Genomic DNA, 23,974 nt, shown 5'->3' with positions numbered 1-23,974 from the left:
TATTAATTATCTTTTTAACCCTATAACTAACCCTAACTAATTGACATTAATTAATCATAATTATTTTTTAAAAAAATATTTCTTTTTCTCCCTTCCCCAAAACCACCACCACCACCACCCAACCACTTTCTCCCTCCTTCCCACCCCACACCACACCTATTAGGACTCTTATTCCTAATATATTAGAGATAGATATTATTATGCCTAGTTTGCATAGTCTCTCCATTATTATCTTTCTTGAATTTTCGAGTAGTTTGTTAAATTAACAAAATAAAACCATATTTAGTTTGTAAAATTAATTTAAAACCATCTTCCCTCGCAGCTCTCTTTTCTCCTCCCTTTGCTACCATTTTTGCTGACCACTGAGCTCGCCGGAGATTCTTCCTCTTCCACGTCGTTGCTCCCTTAGCGTCGCTGCTCTCTCCTCTTCTCTCGCCGCTGTTGTAGCCACCGTTGAAATTGCGTTTGCTACTCGGATTCTTTCTCCTCTGTTCGCGTGTGTCTCTCGCCCATGCTGCTGCTTCTACCACCGGTGTTATTGTTGCGTTTTGTACTCTCTTTCCCCTGCTGATTCGTTGGTGGTGGTGCCACCTCTAGTGGTGGTCGTGTGTTGGTGGTTCGCAAAGTATATCGAATCATCAACAAATCGAAGGACAAAGGAAGATAAAGATTGAGAGGAGGGAGAAAGGCATGGAGGTAGGAGGAGAGAGAACACTCAGAGGTTTGCAGGTTAATCAACGGTGGATGGTGGGAGGAAAGAGATAAAACTGAAGAGAGGGAGAGAAAAAGTTAACGGTGTTAGAATTTAGTCAAGAGTAAGGGTATTTTGAGCACAAACACAACCCTCAAGGGTATCTGAGAAATTCCTCAAATGTGAGTGGTAATTTGGGAATTACGCCAAACCTCCAGGGTACCTGAGAAATTTTCCCAAAATTATTTGAAGTTTGCTCATTGATGATTTTTTTACAAAGCATGGTACGCCCAACCCAGAGGTCTAGACACTTGGAAGGATGGAAAAATATATAAGGGAATCGTACTCTAACTGCCCCCCCCCTCCACTTAGTTGGATTCAAACCCCTGACCTTGAGGTCATAAGGTGGAATCTGCACCAAATGAGCCAATTCAACCTTGATTCTCATTAGAGGGTGTCTGGTTCTCAATTTGGTATGATTTTGGAACTAGGTTTAGAACCAAGGTGGTATAGGTAGGCCAGGGTTGTGTCCCGGTCCAAAAGCAGACCGGACAGGAACCGATCTGGATCGAAACCAGAAACACAGTTTTTTCTGGACCGGAATTATCTGGTTCGATTCTGGTTCAGACCTGCCAGGTCCAGTCCTCTCCCAATTTTGGACCAGATTTTGTGATTTTTGCAAATTTTCGGTTTTTTCCTTCTCTTGTACTCCTTCCGGTCTTTATTAGTTTACCCCTTTCTTTTGCACAGAGTTTTAGGAGAAATAATGTTGTGGGTCATCAAAAGAAAGAGAAACTATTATTTTATATTAAAGTTGAATGTATGTGTGATGAAAAGTTAGTGGTCCCAATCAAAAAATAGAAACAAAAAAAGGGGTAAACTAATAAGGGACATCCCAAAAAGGAATACGGGTAAACTAATGAAGACTTGAGGGAGTATAATCTTATTCTTCTTCCTAATACTCATTCATGAACTATTTCAACCTCATTTCATGATACTTTCATTTTTATAATAATTCTAATATAATTTCATAATTTTAGTATAAGCTGGTTGAAAGTTCAATGAAGCTTTTGTATATAAAAAAAACATTTTTTAAAATAAACGATTTTTCATACCAGATAGAAAAATTGGATTTCAAACTTTTTGAGGACCGAGAATCGGACCTGCAGCCACCGGTCCAGTCCAAAACTGCACACCCCTATGTATAGGGTTAAAACTTGACTCCTAACACCTAATGTCTTGGTTGAATCTTGTTGGAATTCGAAATCAAATCAAAGTTACTATGTTTTTTTTTAGCAAATCACATATAATATCGTAATGTTACTCTATTGTTAATTTTTTTTTGGAATCAAGTATAACAATAATTATAATTAATCACGCATACAAGTGCAAGTATAACAATTTTTTTAAAAAAAGATACAAAAATAGAATCGCAAAAAGAAACCGATACTGAAGGAAACTATGAAGAAGATAGAACTGCATAGATCAACACAACTATGATCATTGAGTACAAATACAATGAATTAAACATATATATAAAAAAAAATTGTAGAAAAAATAGAAAAAGAAAATTGTCTGCTAAACAATGCTGGAGAAAAAATTGGATAACATGGAGTTGCAAACATCAATACAACAATGGTCAATGAGTACAATAATTTAAAAACATATACAAAATTATTTTGGAAGAAATGGAGTTGCAAACATCAATACAACAATGGTCAATGAGTACAATAATTTAAAAACATATACAAAATTATTTTGGAAGAAATAGAAAAGAAAACAGTTGTATGCTAAATGATGCTAGAGAAAACAATGCGAATAATAGATGCTTAAGATGATGGAATAAAAGAACGATTTTTTCACTAAATACTCCCTGATTTTTCAGAAAATTCACGAGCTACCCCAACTTTCCAAAATACACGGGGTACCCTTAAGTTTCATAATAATACACCTAAATACTCTTAATGACTAACGACATTAGTCATCAACTCTAATTTTCTTTTTTAAGCTCTAAATAACCATTAATCCTAACCCTAAACCATGAACCTAACCCTAACCCCCCCCTCCCCCACCCTCCCACCACCCCAGCAGCCCCCTCCCCCACCCTCCACCACCCAGCAGCCCCTCCCCCACCCTTGCACCCCTCCCCACCACCCCATCGAATTCCCCCTCCCTAACCCCTGTCAAAACCCCCTCCCTTACCCCTGTCGAAAATCCCCTCCCCTAACCCCCGTCGAACTTCGCCCCCTTCACTAACCTGTAATCCCCCATAATTTTAAAGGATTTTATAAATATATTTAAGTATTTATATAGTTATATTTAAACCCAAATGAGTTTGGAAAATGATTTGACTATTTAAAAAGGTTGACTATTTTAAAAGTCAAATGAAATTATTTTTTCATGGCTTAATACAATTCAAAATATTTTAATTAAGCATGTTTTAATAAAAGTTTTAAATATTAAAGTATATTGAAAAAGAAGTCTAATGGAATCTTAAATCCTAAAAGGATAAAAAGGAAAAGAGTCATGTTGATGATTAAAGTCTTAAATTATTCATCTTATTGATCATCAATATTCATTAAAACCTTCTCTTTTCCTAAGCCCAAAAGGGAAGCCTGTATATAAATATCCTAATACCTGATTATTTTATCCCACACAATTATTTTCTCCACATTCACGCCATTCACGTTCTTCCCTCTTCCCCTCGGTTTTCTCTCTCCTCTTCGTCCGTCGTTCTTGGTTTTTCTCTCAAATCACTTTTCTTCTTCTTCAAGTAACATTTCTTCCTCAATAAGAAACGTCACAAGCCTTCCTAAAAAACTGATTTCTCTGCCGCCGTGCTGCTGTGGGTGTTTGTTGCTGCCGGCGCCTTTCCTCCTCCTCTTTTGTTGGTTGTTTTCTTTTCTTCCTTCTTAAGATTCCATTAAAGACTAGATTTTTATGTTGTTTCTATTATTATTAATCATGTTTATTAGTTTTAATTACTGTTTTATTAAGTAATTTCGATTCATCTATAGTTTATATAATAAAGAAAAATTCAGATTTGTTATTATGATTATATTTTACTTTTTATCATGAAAACATGAGTTTTTAGGGTTTTAAATTGCTAGAAAACTAAAGTAGTATATTATGTACTATGAGATTTACTTAGTACGTGATTTTAAATATGTTATACATGTTTTAAGGAGGGTTATTAAATTTTAAAGATGTTGTAATTTCATAAAAGGGTTATTTATAGAGTTTTTAATTGCTAGAATAGTAGTACTATGCTAGGAATTAAAAATAATTCGAATTTGACACCTAAAATCGATTTTTTAAACGTGTTTTAAGGGGTTTTAAATTATTTAAAGCTGCTGTAATTTTTATTTTAAGTTATTAATTTTAGTTACCTTGTTTTCTAGGCGGAGAATATCGTAGGAGAATTTTAAAGGATTAGAAGTGGCCTACAGGCTAGTATACACGAGGTACGTACATAATTATGTGCTATGTGGCTTAGTATCATGTTCTAAGGAAGATTTAAATTTTTGTATCATATATAGGAACCTACTTTGTTCATATATGTGATTTCTGGAAGTATTTTACATGTTTTATGCCTATGTGCAACATGTGACTTGGAAGTTATTATGAATATAGAATTATATGTTTGTATGGAATAATTGATGCAAGCATGTCAAGAAAGTCTATTTATTAATTCGCATAAGAATTAGTATATATTATAAAGTGAATCATGTTATTCATGTATTCTTTGAGAAGTATTATTTTTATTATCTTATGAGGACTATGGACCTTATTTGGTAAGTTTACAAGTTATACCTATATAAAGGTAAGATTATTGTTGGCTAGGTTCAACAAGTAAAGAAAGTTAAGGGTAAAAAGGAATTAAAGTAGTCTTGGATTGTGAGTTGTGATCACTTGTGAAATCCAAAGATAAAAGAAGTTCAGTTGTGACTGGTTGATTATTATTTATGTGTTATTTGTATGTGTGTGGCAACACAAGTAATAATATGTAAATAACGTAAAGTGTAACGAGAATAGTTATAGACTTTAGACTGGTGCACGTCTAGAGTTGGACATTAAGGGTTAGGGTTATGGTGAGCGTGCCATAGCTTTTCTAGGAATGGATTGATCATCATCCCTCTTTTATTTCAAAGGTTCCTCGATATCGCAGGTCACTCTGAAATGCGGAGTCGCGCCCGTATTTCACATTAGTAGGCAAGACAACTCGTTCCAATAACTATTCCATTTAAAGGAAGAAATGATGTTTAGAGTCTAGATCAGTAAAAGTTGTCTGCAGAATATTAAATGTTTATATTATTATTTATCCTTGCATATTAGTTATGTAGTATCATGTTTAGGAATGTTTATGTTTGATATGTAGTACTCAGCTTTGCTGATTACGTGCTTTATTTGTGTGTGTGATCATGGCTTTGCCTATTGATCCTGTGATGATCCTTCTGGTGAGCAGAGTCGATATAGCATTGACATTACAGGTTCGCAGATGTGCATCTAATTGGGAATCTGGAGTGGAGAGACTGTATCTAGCATAGTTTAATTTCTGCTTTCGTAGGAATATGTTTTATTTCAGTTGGTTGATTATTTAAGTTGGTTTGTTTAAGTTCCAAACATTTGTCATTTACTTAGTGAATTTTAATAAAGTTGGTTTTTAGTTAATTGTTTTCCGCTGCAAAATTCTGAATAAGCCAATACGTTATCACACGGGCGATAATGCCTGGGTAATTATCTAAGTTTTATATTATAAAGGTATTTCTGAAAAGAGAGAATTATCGGGGTGTTACATAACCCCCGTCGAATTCCGGCCCCGCCCCCCTACCCCATCGACTGGGTTGTTCCACTTCCAAGAAAAAAATTGATGAGGGTGGGGGAGGGGGGAATTCGACGAGGGTTAGGGGAAGGGGGGGCTGAATTCGACGGGGGTTAGCGGAGGAGGATTTCGATGGGGGGTTAACGGAGGGGAAATTCGTCGAGGTTGTGGGGGGAGGGGAGAATTCGACGTGGTGTGGGGGGGTCTGCTGGGGTGGTGGGAGTGTGGGGGAGGGAGGTTAGGGTTAGGTTTAGAAGTTAGAGGTTAGGATCAGTTAGGAGTTATGTTTTAGGATTTAATTGGGTTAATTAGGATTTAATTAAGGTTAAGACTAACGTAGTTAACAGTCGTTAGTCATTAAGGAAATTTTGGTGTATTAGTATGAAACTTAGGGGTACCCCGTGTATTTTTGAAAAGTTGGGACTATCTCGTAGATTTTGTGAAAACTCGGAGGTAATTAATGAAAAAACCGATAAAGAAGGATTATGTGTGCTTTTCAAAATGCTCGAATGGATAGAGAAGCTAACAACATTGTTTTTTTTTTCGTTCCGACAATATATTCTCTTGTTTTTTTTTTAAACAAATCGATACCTAGAAATTAGTATAAGCTAAACTCAACTCCACCCATGACCCAAGGGTTTCTAAACCACATACTTGATAGGTTTAAGATACTGGTTTGATAAAGAAATTTTACTAACCAAATACTTGGTATGAGTTTACACATTTCAAACCCATACCTCATACTTATATTGTGCGAACCAAATGCCGCCTTAATTAGATAGGCCCACACAACAACTAGCAAGTACTTGTCATCCGAACATGTGCACCATTTTTTAACTAATCGTTATATTCAAAAAATAACTTTAGTCCTTTTATACTCTTAAAAAAAATTGCCAATGAAAAAGAAAAGGTTCAGCCCCGTTTCTTAAACGGGATATTATACCAAATTAGACCTTTTGACTCTGTTAATATAATAAACCAGTCAAATTCTCTTATGGTGGTGTTCAATAAACAGATAATTAGAAGAACAATGTATAACATGCAATTTTGTTGCAACAAACTTCGGGTAAATGAAGGGCAGAAAAAGGAAAGAAACTTAGTAATAATACAGGTAGATTGAAGAGAAATAAATACATATGGACTTAACCAGTATTATATTTACAATCTTGACCTGATGCCTATAGCTCCAACAGACAATCACATTAAGTTCCTTCGAATTTGCTTCTTTATGGATACGCTATTCTCAAATGTATTCCACAAAGAACTACCATTCCAACAGTACTTCGCAGCAATCCAAGTTTTTAACTCGTTGTAGACTAGCCTCTCTATGCATGCTTTGAAACTAAAACACCTCGATACAGTTTGCGGCCAAAACCACCAATAACCAATAGATCGATAATCAACCAAAAAAAGCTACAAAATGCCTCAAACAAAAACACCATCAAAAAATACAATAACAGCGAGACAGGGACGCGGGGATGAGACGGGGCATTGATAATACCCACACAAAGGGGAGAACAATAAAACAAAATAAATAAATAAAATCATCATTCAGTTTTCGTGTCCTACACTCTTCATCACTCCCTCTCAAGCCTCACAAAAGACCAGCTTCTCTGAGAGCAGCCTCGAAGTCTTCATCGCTCAACGAAGGCACCTGCAAGGGATACACATTTTTTATATATTTAATATAATAAACAGTTTTAATATATAAAGGTTACAATAATTTATGACAAAACCACGCCTTGGCGTTATTAATACTTGTTCATTTCTCCCATTTTCCGCTTCTTACATACAATCCTTTCCATAAATAAAAGCTTCGACATGATAGAACTACTACTGTACTGTAAAGCTACTTGAGGGGATATAGAAAAACGAATGGTGGTTCGCAAAGCCAACCCGCCTTTTTTTTTTCTATGATTTGTAAAGAGTGGAATATAGTTTTCCCACGGACAGATAATAATTATCTCAAGGGTAGAAAACAATTTTCTTTCTGATTCTGATGTTCCTCTTTACAGCCTCCCCATCCATCCCCTCTTGTTTGTTTCCACTTTTCACTCTCTTGACTTCTTTTTTTTTGGAATGAATCAACCAAAGGAAAACTAAGAAAAAACATTTTACATTATGTTTTAACCAAACTGAGGGTGTTTATTTTGATACATTCGGAGTAAGGAGACAATCATGTTTGTATTACGGAATTCAACATATATAGAACAGATGGAATTGGGGATTGAGAAGGCCCCCAACAACGACCCCTACCAACGACCATTATCTTTACAGTTCCATTTTCCCTAGGAATATTTTTGTTCTCAAGAATCATTTTTCCATCCTAACCAAACAGAGCCTAAGAGGATGTTTATTTTGATAAATTTGAGACAAGGAGACAAATCCCAGGAATACCGTATTTGTATTATGGAATCCAAAAATATATGGGACGGGTGGGATTGGGAATTTAAAAGGCACCAACCAAGACCATTCTTACCAAGGTTGGCTGTATTGCTGTTAAATTAGTTAGTTATTCACAATCTAAACCTTCATTTATTCCCTAGGGGAAAATACAAGTGAAATTCTGATAACCAATCCCCACTCATATTCATCATAGAAACACCTTATTATTGAAGTCAGCTACGACACTAAAAAAATTTATCAGTACATAAACAGTATACATAAAAGAACTGAACATCCAACTTCTAGTTCATCTGAACTACGATAATTTTAGTTCCACCAAAAAAGAACTCTCCACTGCCAACCCCCCCCCCCCAACCAAGTGAAACCAGTTTCTCTCAGGCTCCCTTCAGGATGGAAAGATCCAGATCCAATAAAGAACCACTACATGCCATAGGAAGGAATTATTGGCTAAGATCTCATTCTTTTTAGTCCATATCTCACACCTAGGCTCACCTCTCTGAGTGAAGTTTTCGTTGCATTATTATCTTCTTGCAATCACCATAACTAGGCAGTAGGCACCACCTTCCAAACTCAATCAGCCTTTAAAAAAGTTGATTAGATAGTAATTCAGCGGTTCGCCACGGGGATCATTAGAAAATCCTAAGTAAAAGGGTGAAAGAAGGTATTTTGTCAACCCTTTTGGAAAAGCGGTAAAACTTTGTGGAATTGAAAAGAGCCATGATGGATTGTTCAAAAAAAGTTTTACTCTTGAGCATAAGATCATGACACAGTAGCCCAATTAGCAAGATAGAGATGGAAACACCAAAACTTTGAGATTTTCATTAAAATACCACAGCCCAGAACCTCCAATTCTTTAATTGAAATCTGCAGATGACGAGATCATTGTTGATGGAAGATGGAAGCATGAAGGTGCATATAGCCATGGCAGTTCAACAAGAAAAGATAAATACGGAGAAACGGAGGCTCTTTGTTGGCCTATAATAGAAAAAACTAATCTAAGCCTTGGATTTGAAGAAAGGCTACATGCTTGGTTTACATTCTAGGAACTTGAATTTCCAGTAAATACATAGACTGGACACTGGAGAGTATCCTTTTCCCCACCTAACCCTTATTTAAATTATTCATGAAAACTGGTTATCAACCATTCTCTTCACACTAGATAAACACCACAGGTATTTTCTCTGGGATATAAACAGATATCCAGTGATCAATGTTTCTTCCATGTCCTTATCCCATACCAATGAAAACTTAGTGGAAATAAATTTCGCCTAAAATTCTAGATCTAACAGAAAGAGAAGAATTTTTTTTTGACATTATCATTACCTCAACTACTTTGGTTCCAAAATGATTCTCAATCTTCTCCATAACCATATTTTCTCTCTCATCACAGATCAAATTGAACACAGCCCCTGCAATATACAAAAGATATCAGCTATATGCTTCAAAGAAAGGCCAATCAAGTTAGTAAAGAAGTTTTTATCAACATCCACCCAAAAGATTCAAATCATTTAGGAACAGCACATCCGGAACCTGTAAAAGCATCGGGAACAGCAACTACGTAGATTGACTCCTAACCGTTTCTTAACGGCCACCAACAAATAAAAGGAATCTCCAACCAATGAAAACCACAAAAACTTCAGCATCTCACACAAACACACAAATGACCAAAACAAAAGGCACTATCATTATTCATTTGTTTCGACCTATAGTCCATTATAACCATCTTTTATTATAAATGTATGCTAAACCACACAATGAAATCTAGAAAGGAAAAGGAGCAACAGCAGAGGAGCACAAGCGGTAGTTTTAGAACACCATTTATGCCTTCCCTACTTTGACGCTTCTTTAAGAATCAAAATTTAACACCATATACCCATACAAACCGAAAAACACATGAACATGATGCTTGGATTCAAACATTACAAGAATCCAACTTGGGTATCGATTATAGAGTCTAACATATTGGAAACTTAAAGTTAATATGAAAATTCAGTTAAAAAGAGCCCAAAAATAGGATAGGGTCAACAAGAACCGTTGTTTCATTAATATTTTTATAAAAAAAAATCAGAAATGTTAACATTAGTCCTATGCTTTTTGACTAACGCTACCCCTTCCGGCTTCTGTGTTCCGTCCCAAATTTATCTTCAATCTAACCATTTTGGTCCACCGCATTTTAATCTTCCTCTTATGGATGGAAACCCTCATTTGTCCAAATCAAAACCTGGGCCCCAACCCTTCTCTCTCTTGCTATTTTTTCTCCCCATCACATCAACTCTATTTTTGTCATCATTCTTATTATCTCTTTCACAACTCCACTTTCAAATGTTTTATTCAATCATACCTACATGGAAATTTCTAGTTGACCATAATAATACAAACATGGTAAATCTAATGGTCCAAACTAATCACATATCATTCTAAACCGCTAGATTTCCATGATCATATTTGTATAATCACCAAACGATCATCTTACTTAACAAGTGTGCCAGAGCTTTTGTGGGAGATAAAATTGGGGCCAAAGAAGTAATTGTTTCTTGTTGACATCCTTTTATAACTACATTTTTCCACAAAGGACTAGACCAATGGTAACTCCATTTCATCTTCTTAGCTTGAGACTACTAATAATCCAACTGTAAACTACTTTATTTTGACTTGGAAAAATTACTCAATAGTTATATTAACTGTCAAAAGCTGTAACTCGTATGTAAGTATTCTCTACAGCTCTAATCCACTCAATCTTGACTATAGCATACATTCTAACGACTGAGGCACAAGTATTATGGGCTGCAAAGCAATATCATCCATTTGATTACGATTGTCCGAATTGACCAGTATAATAATGTTACTACTAATATGATTCAGCTTTTCACTGGGGCATATTCATATATAGGACCAAAAAAATCAATTCAATTAGCAATTTTAGAAAATATCTTCCCATGATTGAAGTGGACACTAATTATTTGACAGGTCAAGCAATGTAAATATATGGGACATCTAAAATGGAGCTACAATGCAAGTAGTTCCCTACATAAGAGGAAAAGGAATAAACAAGTTGTAAAGTTATTGAGAATATGATCATGATGGAGGTATTCTTGGAATAAAAAAGCACCAGCAGCTTATAGTAACCATCAGAAGATCTAGTTATTTGTCATTTAAGCATGTTGAAATGCCCTGTTTCTCATACACAAAAAAAATTATCGATCCATGGAACATTTGAACTCTGAATCATCTTGCAAGGTATGTTCAGTGTGATGAGTGTCAGCCTGGCAACCCGCTCCAACACACACGACATATGGTATCATGAGGCAACTCGTCTTTTTTCTTTTTCTTTTTTTTGACGGGAAGAGGCAACTCTAGGATACCCTCTTCTGCACTTGAAAATCAGATTTGCGGCCAATGCCTTGATGCATTGCATATTCTCCAAAAGCCTTGGATATAAAACTGCAGATATAGTTGACAACGAAAAAGCCCCAGTAAGACCTTTACTTCAACTCATAGGAAAAAACCCTAACTGGTTTCATTGTTGCCAAGATGCGCAGTGGCTGGAATTAGGATGGTTCACAAAGGGCACCCTCGGACAGATGAATGTGGAGGGGATAGAGAGAAGGGACGAATAAGCGAACAAGGTAGGAGTTAATTCAAAAGAGTAAATTTTGGGATTACCCAAAAAGATTAGTCATAGATATAATTGATCATCTAGATCCTCATTTTTAGACGACCAACCTTCCATCTGGACCTCATAAATCAATGGGCTACACAGTTAGATATATTGAATTTCCTGATAAGATATCCAGAAACATAGCTAAATAATGACCCTGACTGAGATAACCCAGATAGCGGCAACTTCTTGCATACTCCAAATAACAATTTATTTTCCATGTATAATTTAGAATTTCTAACCATATTCTAGAATCTTCCTTCTCTCTTAACATTTCTTTCAGGAGTGATCACTTGGATCTTTCTAACCAAGTCTCCAACTCTCCATAATCCATATCCTAGAGTTTGCAATCCAAAGGTAAAGCTATTTTACTCCGACACCTTCATTTACCTCAAAAACAGGGTGTCGGATACTTTACTTGGATAATCAATTTAAACTAAAAGCTCTCGTTCCCTTTCAAGAATTCAAATAGAATTTTGTACCAATTTGGTAAGAATGAAATATTCTCCGAAATTTATATTGCTACGACATGCTCTTTTTTCCATTCATTTCCTTTCAGGATCAGTCGTGGTCTTCTAAACTCACTTTTTTCAACAAAATAGCCAGAAATTTGCATTTCCTGCAGAATGATCTTCTGCTGAGTTATCCCCTCAGCCGAGTCAGACGCTTAGACACCCATATTCGAGTAGACACTTAATCCGCATCTAAGTAACATGGATCTGAACCATATCCCCGTGTTCAAGTAGCATGTTCCAGGCTGAAACTAGTACCACATAAGAGATTAGGACCTTTTGTGTTTTATAAATTCTACCACTCGGCTGTCAAGTTTCTGCATGAAGCAAGAAATAGAAAAAGGAGAAACTTCACCTTACATTTACTTGTAAACATCCAGTTATCCATGAACATGCTTTCTCATGCCTCCAAAATGAAGGATCACCCAGGGATAGCACCATGAGCAGATGGACTCAATCTTACATCATGAAGGCTTAATTCCAATGCTTTGATGTCTCAATAAGTGCACAAGTTCTACAGCACAACAGCCAACATGCACAAAGGAAGCCTCTCTGTTTTCCTCCCCCACCCCCACCCCCCCGAAAGTAGTAAAAAAAAGATGGTCACTAGTCTATAAATACGAGTCTCACTCTTCAATATGCTATTCATACTCAAAAGTTTCAGAATTGATAAAAACATCACCATGGATGTCAAGCTTTCTACAAAAATTTCACCAGGATCACATGCATATCAATCAAAAATAAGACATGGGAAATTTGAGAATGATATGATATCATATAATCAACAAAATTCTCAAGATTCCAACTATTCAGACCAGAAGAGCAAATTCTGCCACATACGCGTGCTACAGATCTAGTCAGAAAATATTTTCAAGTGGAACTCCACTCGGATATTCTAAATTAAACCAAAAACCACTTCCTCGAGTAGGGATTTGGTCAAAAGGTATGAGACACTATAGTGAGTTAGTGACTGATTAAGAATAACTATGGCTTCAAAAACACATTACGCAACCATAATAATTACTTGGGATGCCACAACTAATTGAACACCATTAAGACATCAGAGTGCATAGTGCATAACTGCATATTAAAGAAGAAAAAGCTCATACGCAGAACTTCCAGAAAGAGCACTAAACAATGCATTCATTTTCACAACAATGAAGAATCATGAGGAATACAGATCAAGAACTTACCTTTACGGCCAAAACGTCCAGCTCGCCCAACTCTATGCAAATATACCTCACAGTCAGGCTCTGTCCGAGCATCATGTTTCACTGGAAGATCATAGTTAACCACCAAGTTGACCTACATGATGCAATAAGTAAGCAACTACATCACATTGTGCGTAGATAAGAGAAAACACAAAAGAATATGTATAGAAGATTGCTCACCTGTGACTGGTCGAAGCCCCTAGCAAGAAGATCAGTTGATATAAGCACTTTCGTTAACCCATCTTTGAACTCTTTCACTATTTTGTCTCTGTCGTCATGCGTAAGAGCGCCTTGAATGGTGGTTACTTCATAACCCATATCAACAAGCGCCCTATGGAGATAACTTGCACTATTTTTCGAGCGTACAAATATTATTGACTGGCCCAACTTTTGACCCAACTCCAGAACTTTTTCTTTGACAACTGTAACTTTTGCCAACTCATCAGGACAGCGAACCTTATACTGCTTCACAGAATCCAACGATAGCTCTTCCTTCTTGACAAAAAGCTGATTGTAATCAGTAATTGTCCTTGTAATAAAATTCTTCACCCTCTCACTAAAAGTGGCAGAAAATAGTAACACCTGAAAAAAGTTACATCACCAACCGAAAAAAAAAATATTAAGCACATGGGTCCATAAAATTACTACATGAAATTTTTCCCTGAAAAAGCCAACTAGATCGAGCAAAAGCTACATATTTTGCACAAGCCGATACACAATAGAATGATTACAGAACTTGCAATGAACTCAGAGACAGTTGGCTAATCCAAAAATTTTAAAAAGAAAAAGAGTGTGCAAAGGAAAGGAGCATTTCCAGTTTTCACCCACAAAAACTATTTGCTAATCTCAAACAAGCAAAATATAGCCTGTGGCATTTCCAGTTCCCCAACCTCATCTCGCCCTTTCTGTTAACAACTTAATGCAAAGTGCAGCAATCATATTTAATTTTTTTTTTTCAGACTACACTTCCATTAACTTACAACACTTTCATTAACTTATAATACTACATCACCCAAAAAATGTGCCAGAGAGAAACATCAGGAGCAAGCCAATACCCAGTAAAGATAACGAACCTGGCATTTAGGAGCACTTCTCTTGATGTCGTTCATGATTTTAAGAGAATCATCCCTGAATCCATCCTGAAAAGGCAGAAAATATCATAAATCTCCACCAAGTGAAAGTATGAAGGTCACATACATCTTAAGGTCTCATCAGAACACCTCAACTGCATTAACAACTTATCATAAATGTAATCAACATGATGTGATCCCCAGCAACAAAAACAACTCAGAAAGCAGGACTAAAACAAACTGTCAAATTTTTTTATTTCTATCCATCAATTTCAAGTTTATACAACAGCAGAGCCAAAATATGAGATATGGACCGGAGAAATATAGACATGATCCCAAATATGGATGGAGAACAATTTACACAGGCCCTTGAAAGTCCAAAGAATCTAAATCAATAAAAAACAAATGCAATAAGAGAAATCCCTTATACACGTCTGATGGTCATGGTCATGACTCATGAACCAGTTTATACAATATTGTGTATCAACCATCAAGATCTCCATGTTCTCTTAGCAGCTCAGAGTTAACTGAAAAGATCATTACTAGAATCCTACTTTATCTTATAACCATCATATACTTCCTCCATTTCCATATAAGTGGTACACTTGGTTTTCTATGGTCAGCAGGTTATCATCCAATCCCTAGAACTAGTTCCAGTATTTCAATATTTCTGAGAAAAATCGGCCAGGAAACGAAACAAATTCAACAGACGAATAGTGAAATAGAGTATCTGAATTACCTCAGCTAACATGTGATCTGCTTCATCAAAAACAAGGATCTTCATATGAACCAAAGACAACTTCTTTGTAGAAACCCACTTCTTAATTGTACCAGGAGTCCCAATTATCACTTGAGATGTAATAGGAGGCCGCTTATATATGGATATATGAGCTGGATTGTCCAGGTTTTCTGCCACTGCTCTCTCTGCAGTTATCCCAGTAAACTTCCCCATCTTCATCAGCACCTCCAAGTTCTGTCATCCAACTATTATGTCATTTTCAACTAAATCAAAAATAAAAATAATATATTGCCTCAGTTTCAGCAATGTAGTCTAAATGCTACTTCTCACATAAACTTTCCCTTAACTTATTTCTGTCCTGCATATATTGCAGTACATTGCTAATTTCATTTGGACCAGGAAAAAAAAATAACATAATTGCAAACTACATTTAAATGAACTGTAGAATTATTGAGCAATCTTGAAATTTAATCCCGATTCTGATAGTCGAAAGGCAATGGCGGCTTGGCACAGTACCTAGCGAATATAGCTACTATACCGTTCTTATAAATATTGTATAATTCTAAAAGCTAATTCACTCTAAACATGTGAAGGTTATACACTTATACTTCAACTACTAGTGAGAAGAAATCTTATATCTTCACATAACTGCAAGCAGACAGTTCACAAAAAACCGACAGTCTCATACCAGTTTCCTACATTGCAATGTGCACACTTAAAATGAACTTAATATCTACAAGAAGTAAACCGAGCCGCGAAATCGAAACCGACCTGAATAGCGAGTTCTCTGGTAGGGCAGATACAAATAGCTTGAGGAACTCGTTGTTTGGGATCAACACGACTCAACATCCCCAAATTAAAGCAAGTAGTTTTTCCAGATCCATTATGAGCTTGCGCAATCAAATTCTTATAAGGAGGTGTCAAAATCATAGGCAAAGTAACAGCTTGAATCTTACTAGGTCTCTCAAAACGCATCTCTACATACAATCCCTTGAGTAATTCCTCAGACAAGTTCAAATCTTCGAATTTCTTCGCCGATGTATACGGCGTATCGCCCGTCGTAACCTAACTCACAAAATTATACAAATTAAAATCATAAACCCTAAAAAAACAACCGAAAATCGACCAAAATCGATGTTAATGATCGAATTCAGAGTGAAATACCGCTTGAATGTTGGAATCCTCAGGTTCGTCCAAATCTTTACGTTCTTTGATTGAGAGTTGATCGATGGTGAATTCTTCATCATCTACTTCGTCTCCCCAAGACCGTTTGATTTCCGGCGGTTTGATTTCCGGCGATTTGATCTCCGGCAGACTGATTTCCAGTGAAGTTGAAGTTGTCGACGAAGTTTCCGGCTCGGTAGAGGGTATGGTGATAGTGGCTTCTGTGGTGTCCGCCATTGATGAGTATGTAGTAGCAGAGGAGAGAGAAAATGAGTTGAAAAGAGAGAGAAAGAGAGAGTAGAATGAATGTGAAAAATAATAAAGCAGTAGGATTTTTTATGTTTATAAAAAAACGTATTTGCCGCCTCAATTTAGCTGCTGCTTTCTGACGCTAAAAGGCGGAAATGATGGGGTTTACGTTTTATCTCCGAGATTTAATTGCAATTTTGTACTCAAAATGAAAGGTAATATTACCTCTGTGTTTTTCTTAGATGTAAAATAAATTCATTAATGAAAGAGTCGTATAGAATCTACAATAAAAATAAAAATTTAATAAAATATATAATAATTATAATTCAATCAAATTCTAAACTGGCAAAATTTAAATCGTTGTATATGAGATTTGACACTTTTATATAATCTATTTCATCACATCGTTGTTTTGACTATATTCAGTTCGTCTTATTTTTACTTATTTCAGATTAAATCATATCAAATCAGATTAAACCAGACCATATCATATCAGATCAAACCAAATCAAATAAAAAAAAAAATATGTTCAGATCAGATAAGTTCATATTATGCTTATATTAAAAAACTTACTATTATTGTTATTATTATCATGAATATTATGATTACTAATGCTAATATTAATAATTATTATCGTTATTATTATTATTATTATTATTATTGTTGTTGTTGTTGTTGTTAGTATTATTATTATTATTACTGTTACTATTAATATTACTTTATACAATTATTATTGCTATTAATATTACTATTTACTACTATATTTATTCAAAAAGATTATTATTATTTTCGGTGTTGTACTTATTAATTATTAATATTGGTAATTATTATTAATGTCATTGGTTTTATTATAAATGTCATTGATATCACTATTTGAAGCTATTTGTGTTCAAGAAGAAGAATGTTTTTTTTATGTATTTGTTCTAATTAATAATTTTGATATGTTATGTTCTTTTTTATGTTGTACATGTAACGAACATGACAATAGTATATGATGTTTATTTTTCAAAATAATTTTGGTAGAATAATATAAATTATATGTTATTAGTTTATATAATACATGAATAGCATGAGATAACTTAATGGTGTTGGCATCACGTTTAAAATTTCCCGTACAAAGAATTTCAACTTATCTTTAAATACAAAATTTATACTTCTTTCATTCCATAATAAATGAAACACTTCTCTAAAAAAGCTCTCACATCAAATAGAGATCGAAGTGGTTCACTTATTATGGAACGAAGGAAGTATATAACAAGACAACGATATTAGAATAATATTTAACCATTTTGTTCAAGATGATATGATTATATATATCTATAGGTTTATTTATAATTAAAAAGAACAATTTATTGATATAACAAAGAACATGTTGTTAGTTAAATCTAAATATGTCATCAATATAAGGATGAGGAGCTAGCTCATGTGGTAGAGCACTCCCCTCTGATCCTTGAGGTCAGGGGTTCGATCCTTACTCCCAGCATTATGTTGGGGTATTTCCTTAGCATGCTTTGCATGCTTTACCTACCAATGTGCTGGTAGTTCCTACAAGGCTAGTAGCCTTGGTAGGGGTTAGCCCTTGGGCTGACTTAATTTCCCAATCAAAAAAAAATAAAATATGTCATCAATATAAAAGTAACAACTATCTTTTATTTTTAATTTTTTTGGGGCCCCTTTCGGAAATCCCGTGGTAAGATACTAAGATGAATTTCCTCTAACCTGCCCTCGGACAAGATCACTCACCCAGATGTAAATTATATAGCTATTGCATCATCACTGAAATCTTCATCAACGTATTAAATTTTTTTTGCAAACGAAAGTAAGAACATGACGCCAAACTCTCTTTGTAAAACCCAATAGGTGGATAGTATTAACCTAATATTTGGGTAGTGTAACTTTCCAATAAGTATATGTATGGAAATTTATAATTGACATAAAACATATTCGGGCCGGGGGAAAAATTAAGAGAGTTAAGGCTTACCATCAACCAAAAAATAGGTGACAATCTCTAGGCTAATAAAGAAACTAGGATTTTGGGGGAGAACATAGAGAAAAGATAGATCATAGATTAGATTAGTTTGTGGTTTTCTCTTAGCCTATGATCATATTTCCTCGGTTTTTAAGAGCATGTTTGGTTCAAATCAAGAAATGAAAAGGAAAATCATCAAATTGAGGAGTGAAAGGGTAGAAAAATGGTTACTTTCATTAGTATTTGGTTCAAGCCTTGAAATCGATACGAAATGGTAATCATTACCACCAACAAATAAATTTCTTTACTTAAAGACATTAGAAAATCCTAGTTTGTGTTGTCAAGGGTCTGGCCCTTGATAAATTCTTTTGCATATTAGTTTTAATACTTTTTTGTATAATATAAAATCTTATAGCATAATCTGTCGTCAAAGATTCAACTTTTAATTTAGCGGTTTGGGAATCCAAACTACACTAGTAGAATAATTGCTATTTGCTGCGGTGATATTGCTGCGGTTTTACCCATACGCAGCAATATATCACGTAAAAATAAACATAAAATATAAAATAAAGATATTGCTGCGGTTTCTACCTAAAACCGCAGCAATATTGTATCAACATAAAAAAATTTTGAAAAAATCGATTATTTGACCAGATATATTGCTGCGGTTTATATAAAGAACCGCAGAAATATATTAAAATAAAATTAAAAAATAATATTTTAACATATTGCTGCGGTTCTTGTCAGAAACCGCAGCAATATTATTTTAAAAAAATATAAATCACAACCATTAGGGTTTTTCCTCCAATAAACTCAGCGCCTACTTCGTTCTCTCTCACCCTCTCAGCGCCTACTTCTCAGCCTCTCAACCTACTTCTCTCTCACCCTCTCAATGCCTCATCTCTCTTCATCTCTCTTCATCTCTCAGCTTCCCGTCATCCTTCGAACGGAGCATCGACGAAGCCCGTCATCATTCGAACGAAGCAGCGACGCAACGAATACCGTCAGCCTTCGAACGGAGCAGCGACGCAACGAATCCCGTCAGCCTTCGAACGGAGCAGCGACGAAGCCCGTAAGCCTTCGAACGGAGGAGCGACGAAGCCCGTAATCTTTCGAGCGGAGCAGCGACGCGACGAAGCCACTCTCAACCTTCGCCTCTCGTGTTCGACGCGACCAGAGGGTTCGACGAAGCCTTCGTCATCCTTCTTCTTAGATCTGGTTTTCTTTTTGTTTTTCTCGTATTTCACCTAACCGGCGCCATCGCCGTCGACCATTGGCCGTTGTTGCGGTTTTCGTTTTTTTTTTTAATTCCTCTTTTATTACTTATGTATTTTTATTTTATGTAATAACTAAAAGATACAGTAGAAGTAATATTACTTTACTTCGTTTTTTTAATATTAATTACTCACAAAATTATACAAATTAAAATCATAAACCCTAAAAAAACAACCGAAAATCGACCAAAATCGATGTTAATGATCGAATTCAGAGTGAAATACCGCTCGAATGATGGAATCCTCATGTTCGTCCAAATCTTTGCGTTCTTTGATTGAGAGTTAATCGATGGTGAGTTCTTCATCATCTACTTCGTCTCCCCAAGACCGTTTGATTTCCGGCGGATTGAGTTACGGTGAAGTTAAAGTTGCCGACGAAGTTTCCGGCTCGGTTGATGGTGCGGTGATGGTGGCTTCTGTGGTGTCCGCCATTGATAATAAAGAAATAGTAATTTGAGAAGATTGTGTTTTATACTAATCTTGAAACTGCGTACAAAGCATCTATATATACAAGCAATGAATCTTCGACTCCCATATGAATTAGGAAACTAGATAACTAATTACCCTAATTATAAGATACATATCTTATTTTTTTTTTTTTTTTTGAAGGAAGATACATATCTTATCTTACCTCCTAACAATATAGACGAGATATGTGAGTTATAAGAAATTTATCTTCACTTGGTTTTGGGATTTTTTTCTTGAAGGGACTTTGTTTTGGGATTTGATTTGATAGGAAATTGGATGGAAGTTTTGAGACCTTATCTTCAATTCTTTGGGGTTCATTGATTTTTGCTCACTCAAAAACTCCATTGATTAAATTTGCTGTTGGGTTTGGTCCTGCCACCAGTCGAAAAAATTATATGCTACCTGTTGCGGGCTATTGCGTGTTGTTTCGAGTTTGGACCACCACTATATCGCTGCTGAATTATCGTTGGTGTTCTCTGGGTTTTTTTTTTTGTGAAATCCTTATATCTTGATTGAGCATCATATGAGCATTATGTAGTAAGGATTTTTTTAAAAAAATTTTATGAAAATAAGGGTCTGTTCTCCCCGGCTTATTTTCAGTTCAGTTCAGCTCCCATCAGTTCAGTTCAATTCAGCTCCATTCAGTTCAGTTCAGCTCCATTCTTTTATAACCATTTTGTTAAATATTATTATTATGTTAGTATAATTTATTTTACTAATTACTCTTAGGGCCTGTTCTCCCCAGCTTATTTTCAGTTTAGTTCAGTTCAATTCAGAAAAGTTCAGTTCAGCTCAATTCAGTTCAATTCAGACCAGTTCAGTTCAGCTCTTGACAATACTTTTACTCTCACATATCACTATTCATTTCAGTTCAATTCAGTTCAGTTCAGTTCAATTCAGTTCAGATCAAATCAGTTCAGTTCAGTTCAGCTGTTTTATGCCGAAGAGAACATGCCCTTATTATTATTATTATTATTATTATTATTATTATTATTATTATTATTATTATTATTATTATTATTATTATTATTATTATTATTATTGAATCCGAACCGAAAATAACTGTTTAACTGATAGTAATCCGTAAAAAGCCAATTGTTTAAACCAAAATTGTACGGGTCAAACCAAAAGATAACTGTAAACTGAACTGAACTTAACTGAAAATTGAATTAATTGTATGGATTGAAACTGAAACCGAAAAAGTTTAAACTGAATCAATTAAGTTCGGAAAAATAAACTGAATTAACTGAACTGAAGTCAACTGAACTGTTTGGTTTAAACCAGAACTGAACTGGTTAAGTGAATTGACACCACTCTCTTCTGCGGTTTTTTCGATCATTATCTCTCCTCCTCTGCTCTTTGCCATATTTCTCCGGTGCTTGAAAACTTTCCGGCGAGATTGGTTCCGATCTTTTTCTCTCTTAGTGTCGTTGATTCGCCTCCCCCTCAGTTATGAAACCCTATTATTCAGGTGCGTTTATGTTTGTTCTTTCATTTTTTATTGCGTTTTTCAATTTTTCTGTTTTTTTCAATTGTTTGGGGTTCGTTTATGTTTGTTCTTGCATTCTCCTTTTTCAATTTCTCGGTTCTATTCAGTTTTATGGTTTGCTTGTCATTTTCGCTTACAATTTTATGAAATTTCTGATTTATATATGAACATGTGTGGATATATAATTTATGTTGATTCTCTCTCATCTCCTTCATCTCTCATCTCTCTTTGTTTTTTGGGAAAATTGGTTCGAATTTATCCGGAACTTGGTTGAATTTAGGATTTGTTTTGCTTGGGTCGAATTTAGGGTTTGTGTTGGGTTGAATTTGGTGTTTTTTGGGTTGATTTTGGGGGCTTTTCTGGTTTCAAAATTTGGGGAAAAAAGGTTCGATTTTTTCACAAAAATTGGTTCGAGTTTTTTGGGAAAAATTGGTTTGAATTTTTTTGGGAAAAATGGGTTCGATTTTTTGGGAAAATATGGTCGAAAATTAGGGGTTTTTTATGGGGATTTTCGGTTTAATTTTCTGGGTAGATGTTTTTTCGTTGTTTTTTCGATTTTTCTTTATTTTTGATTTAATGTTTTGGATTAATTGGGTTTTTTTATGTATATACAGGTGTAGCGCGGCGACGTAGCGGTTCGGTGCGGTGGTGCAGCGGATGATAAACGATGATGATTTGCAGATGAATGATTAAGGCTGATGATCTCTAATGACAACCATTTACTGCTTTGGTGTAATCCCCCACATTTTTAAAGGATTTTCATAAATATATTAAAGTATTTATGTAGTTATATTTAAATTCAAATGAGTTTGGAAAATGATTTGACTTTTAAAAGGGTTGACTATTTTTAAAAGTCAACTAAAAATATTTTCATAGCTTAATAAAATTGAAAATGTTTTAATTAAGCATGTCTTAATAAAAGCTTTAAGTATTAAAAGTATTTATTGAAAAAGAAGTTTAATGGAATCGAAACTCCTAAAATGATCTAAAGGAAAAGAGTCCTATTGATGATTAAAGTCCTAAGATGATTATCTTATTAGTCATCAAATCTTTTTTAAATCTTATCTCTTTTCCTAAACCTAAAAGGATTAGCCTTTATGTAAATATCCTAAAATCCAATTATTTTATCCCACCCAATTATTTTATAGATATCACGCCATTCATATTTTTCTTCCTCCTCTCACTCGACATTTTCTCTCTCCTCTTCCTTTGTGCCGTGAGTTCCATATTCCTCTCAAAAATCGTTTCTTCTTCGCTAAGTAACGTTTCTTGTTGAACAAGAAACGTCACAAATATTTTCTTGAAGCCAAAAATTCTTGCTGCCGCCACCCTTGCTGCTGCCACACGCTGCCGGCGCCTCTTCCCTCCTCCTTGTTGTGGTTGTTTTCTTTTCTTCTTCTCTAAGATTCCATTAAAGTATTAATTTTTACATTATTTTATTGTTATTAGCATGTTTATGATTTTAATTATGATTTTATATGAACAATATATTTTCGGTTTTCATATGTATAAAAATAATAATTTCAGATTTATTATTTTCAGTTTTTATTATGAAAGATATGGTTTTTAGGGTTTTAAATCACTAGAAACTATATGTTTAAAGTATGAATATGAGTTTTGATGAAAATATGATTTTTATATGCAATAAATATATTTTCAGAAGGTTTATAAATTTTTATAAATGCTGGAATTTCAGAAAGTTTGTATTTTAAAGGTTTTTAATGATTTTTAATCACAAGAATAGTCGTACTATACTAGGGATTAAAAATAACGAAGGTTTAATACATAAAAACGATTTTAAAGACGTTTAAAAGGGTTTGGGACGTTTTTAAAGTTAGTTTAAGTATTTTCTTGGTTATTTTATTTTTCTAGGCGGAGAATTCATAGTAGGGGACTTTTAGATCGAAAAAGTGGCCTACCGTTTCGTTTACACAAGGTACGTACATAGTCTACGTGCTATATGGTTTAGAAACATGCCTTAGGGATGTTTTTATTTATTAGTATCATGTATAGGACCTTGGTTCATATATATGATTTACTGAAATTGCTTTACATGTTACTTGCCTGTGTGCTACATGTGAACTAAGAATATGTATGAGTATAACTATTTGTATGGAAGTTTGATGCAAGCAGATAAGTTCAGTTTTTGGTATTAATTCGTGAGTGAATAAATGTAAGTGAGTTGGAATCATGTGTTACATAGATTTCTTGGAGATTATTCATTTATCTTATAAGAACCGTGGATCTTATTT

General features: G+C 34.8%; 1 protein-coding gene across 1 annotated transcript; it reads right to left on the bottom strand.

Annotated features, from left to right (window-relative positions):
* Nucleotides 1-6,609: 6,609 nt before the first annotated feature.
* Nucleotides 6,610-16,607, bottom strand: LOC104898572 (DEAD-box ATP-dependent RNA helicase 38). The gene is made up of 8 exons (XM_010685665.4): nucleotides 16,274-16,607; nucleotides 15,881-16,174; nucleotides 15,110-15,343; nucleotides 14,374-14,439; nucleotides 13,481-13,882; nucleotides 13,283-13,394; nucleotides 9,243-9,328; nucleotides 6,610-7,167 (listed from the first exon to the last, which is right to left on the bottom strand). Exons 1-8 carry the CDS (start codon nucleotides 16,508-16,510, stop codon nucleotides 7,108-7,110), a joined length of 1,491 nt encoding a protein of 496 aa, XP_010683967.2. The 5' UTR covers nucleotides 16,511-16,607; the 3' UTR covers nucleotides 6,610-7,107.
* Between the last annotated feature and the right edge of the window lie 7,367 nt (nucleotides 16,608-23,974).

Source organism: Beta vulgaris, chromosome 7 (assembly GCF_026745355.1).
Source record: "Beta vulgaris subsp. vulgaris cultivar EL10 chromosome 7, EL10.2, whole genome shotgun sequence".
In the NCBI taxonomy this organism is placed as follows: domain Eukaryota; kingdom Viridiplantae; phylum Streptophyta; class Magnoliopsida; order Caryophyllales; family Amaranthaceae; genus Beta; species Beta vulgaris.
This window is presented reverse-complemented; position numbering and strand designations above follow the sequence as displayed.

Bases quoted from the DNA above. Each gene is read 5' to 3' on its own strand.
- LOC104898572 (XM_010685665.4), bottom strand. From the start codon at position 16,510: ATGGCGGACACCACAGAAGCCACTATCACCATACCCTCTACCGAGCCG. The intron at 15,344-15,880 runs GTCGGTTTCGAT...GTTGGATGACAG, and splicing joins CCAGAGAACTCGCTATTCAG to AACTTGGAGGTGCTGATGAA. The intron at 14,440-15,109 runs GTAATTCAGATA...CTGCCTTTTCAG, and splicing joins CAGATCACATGTTAGCTGAG to GATGGATTCAGGGATGATTC.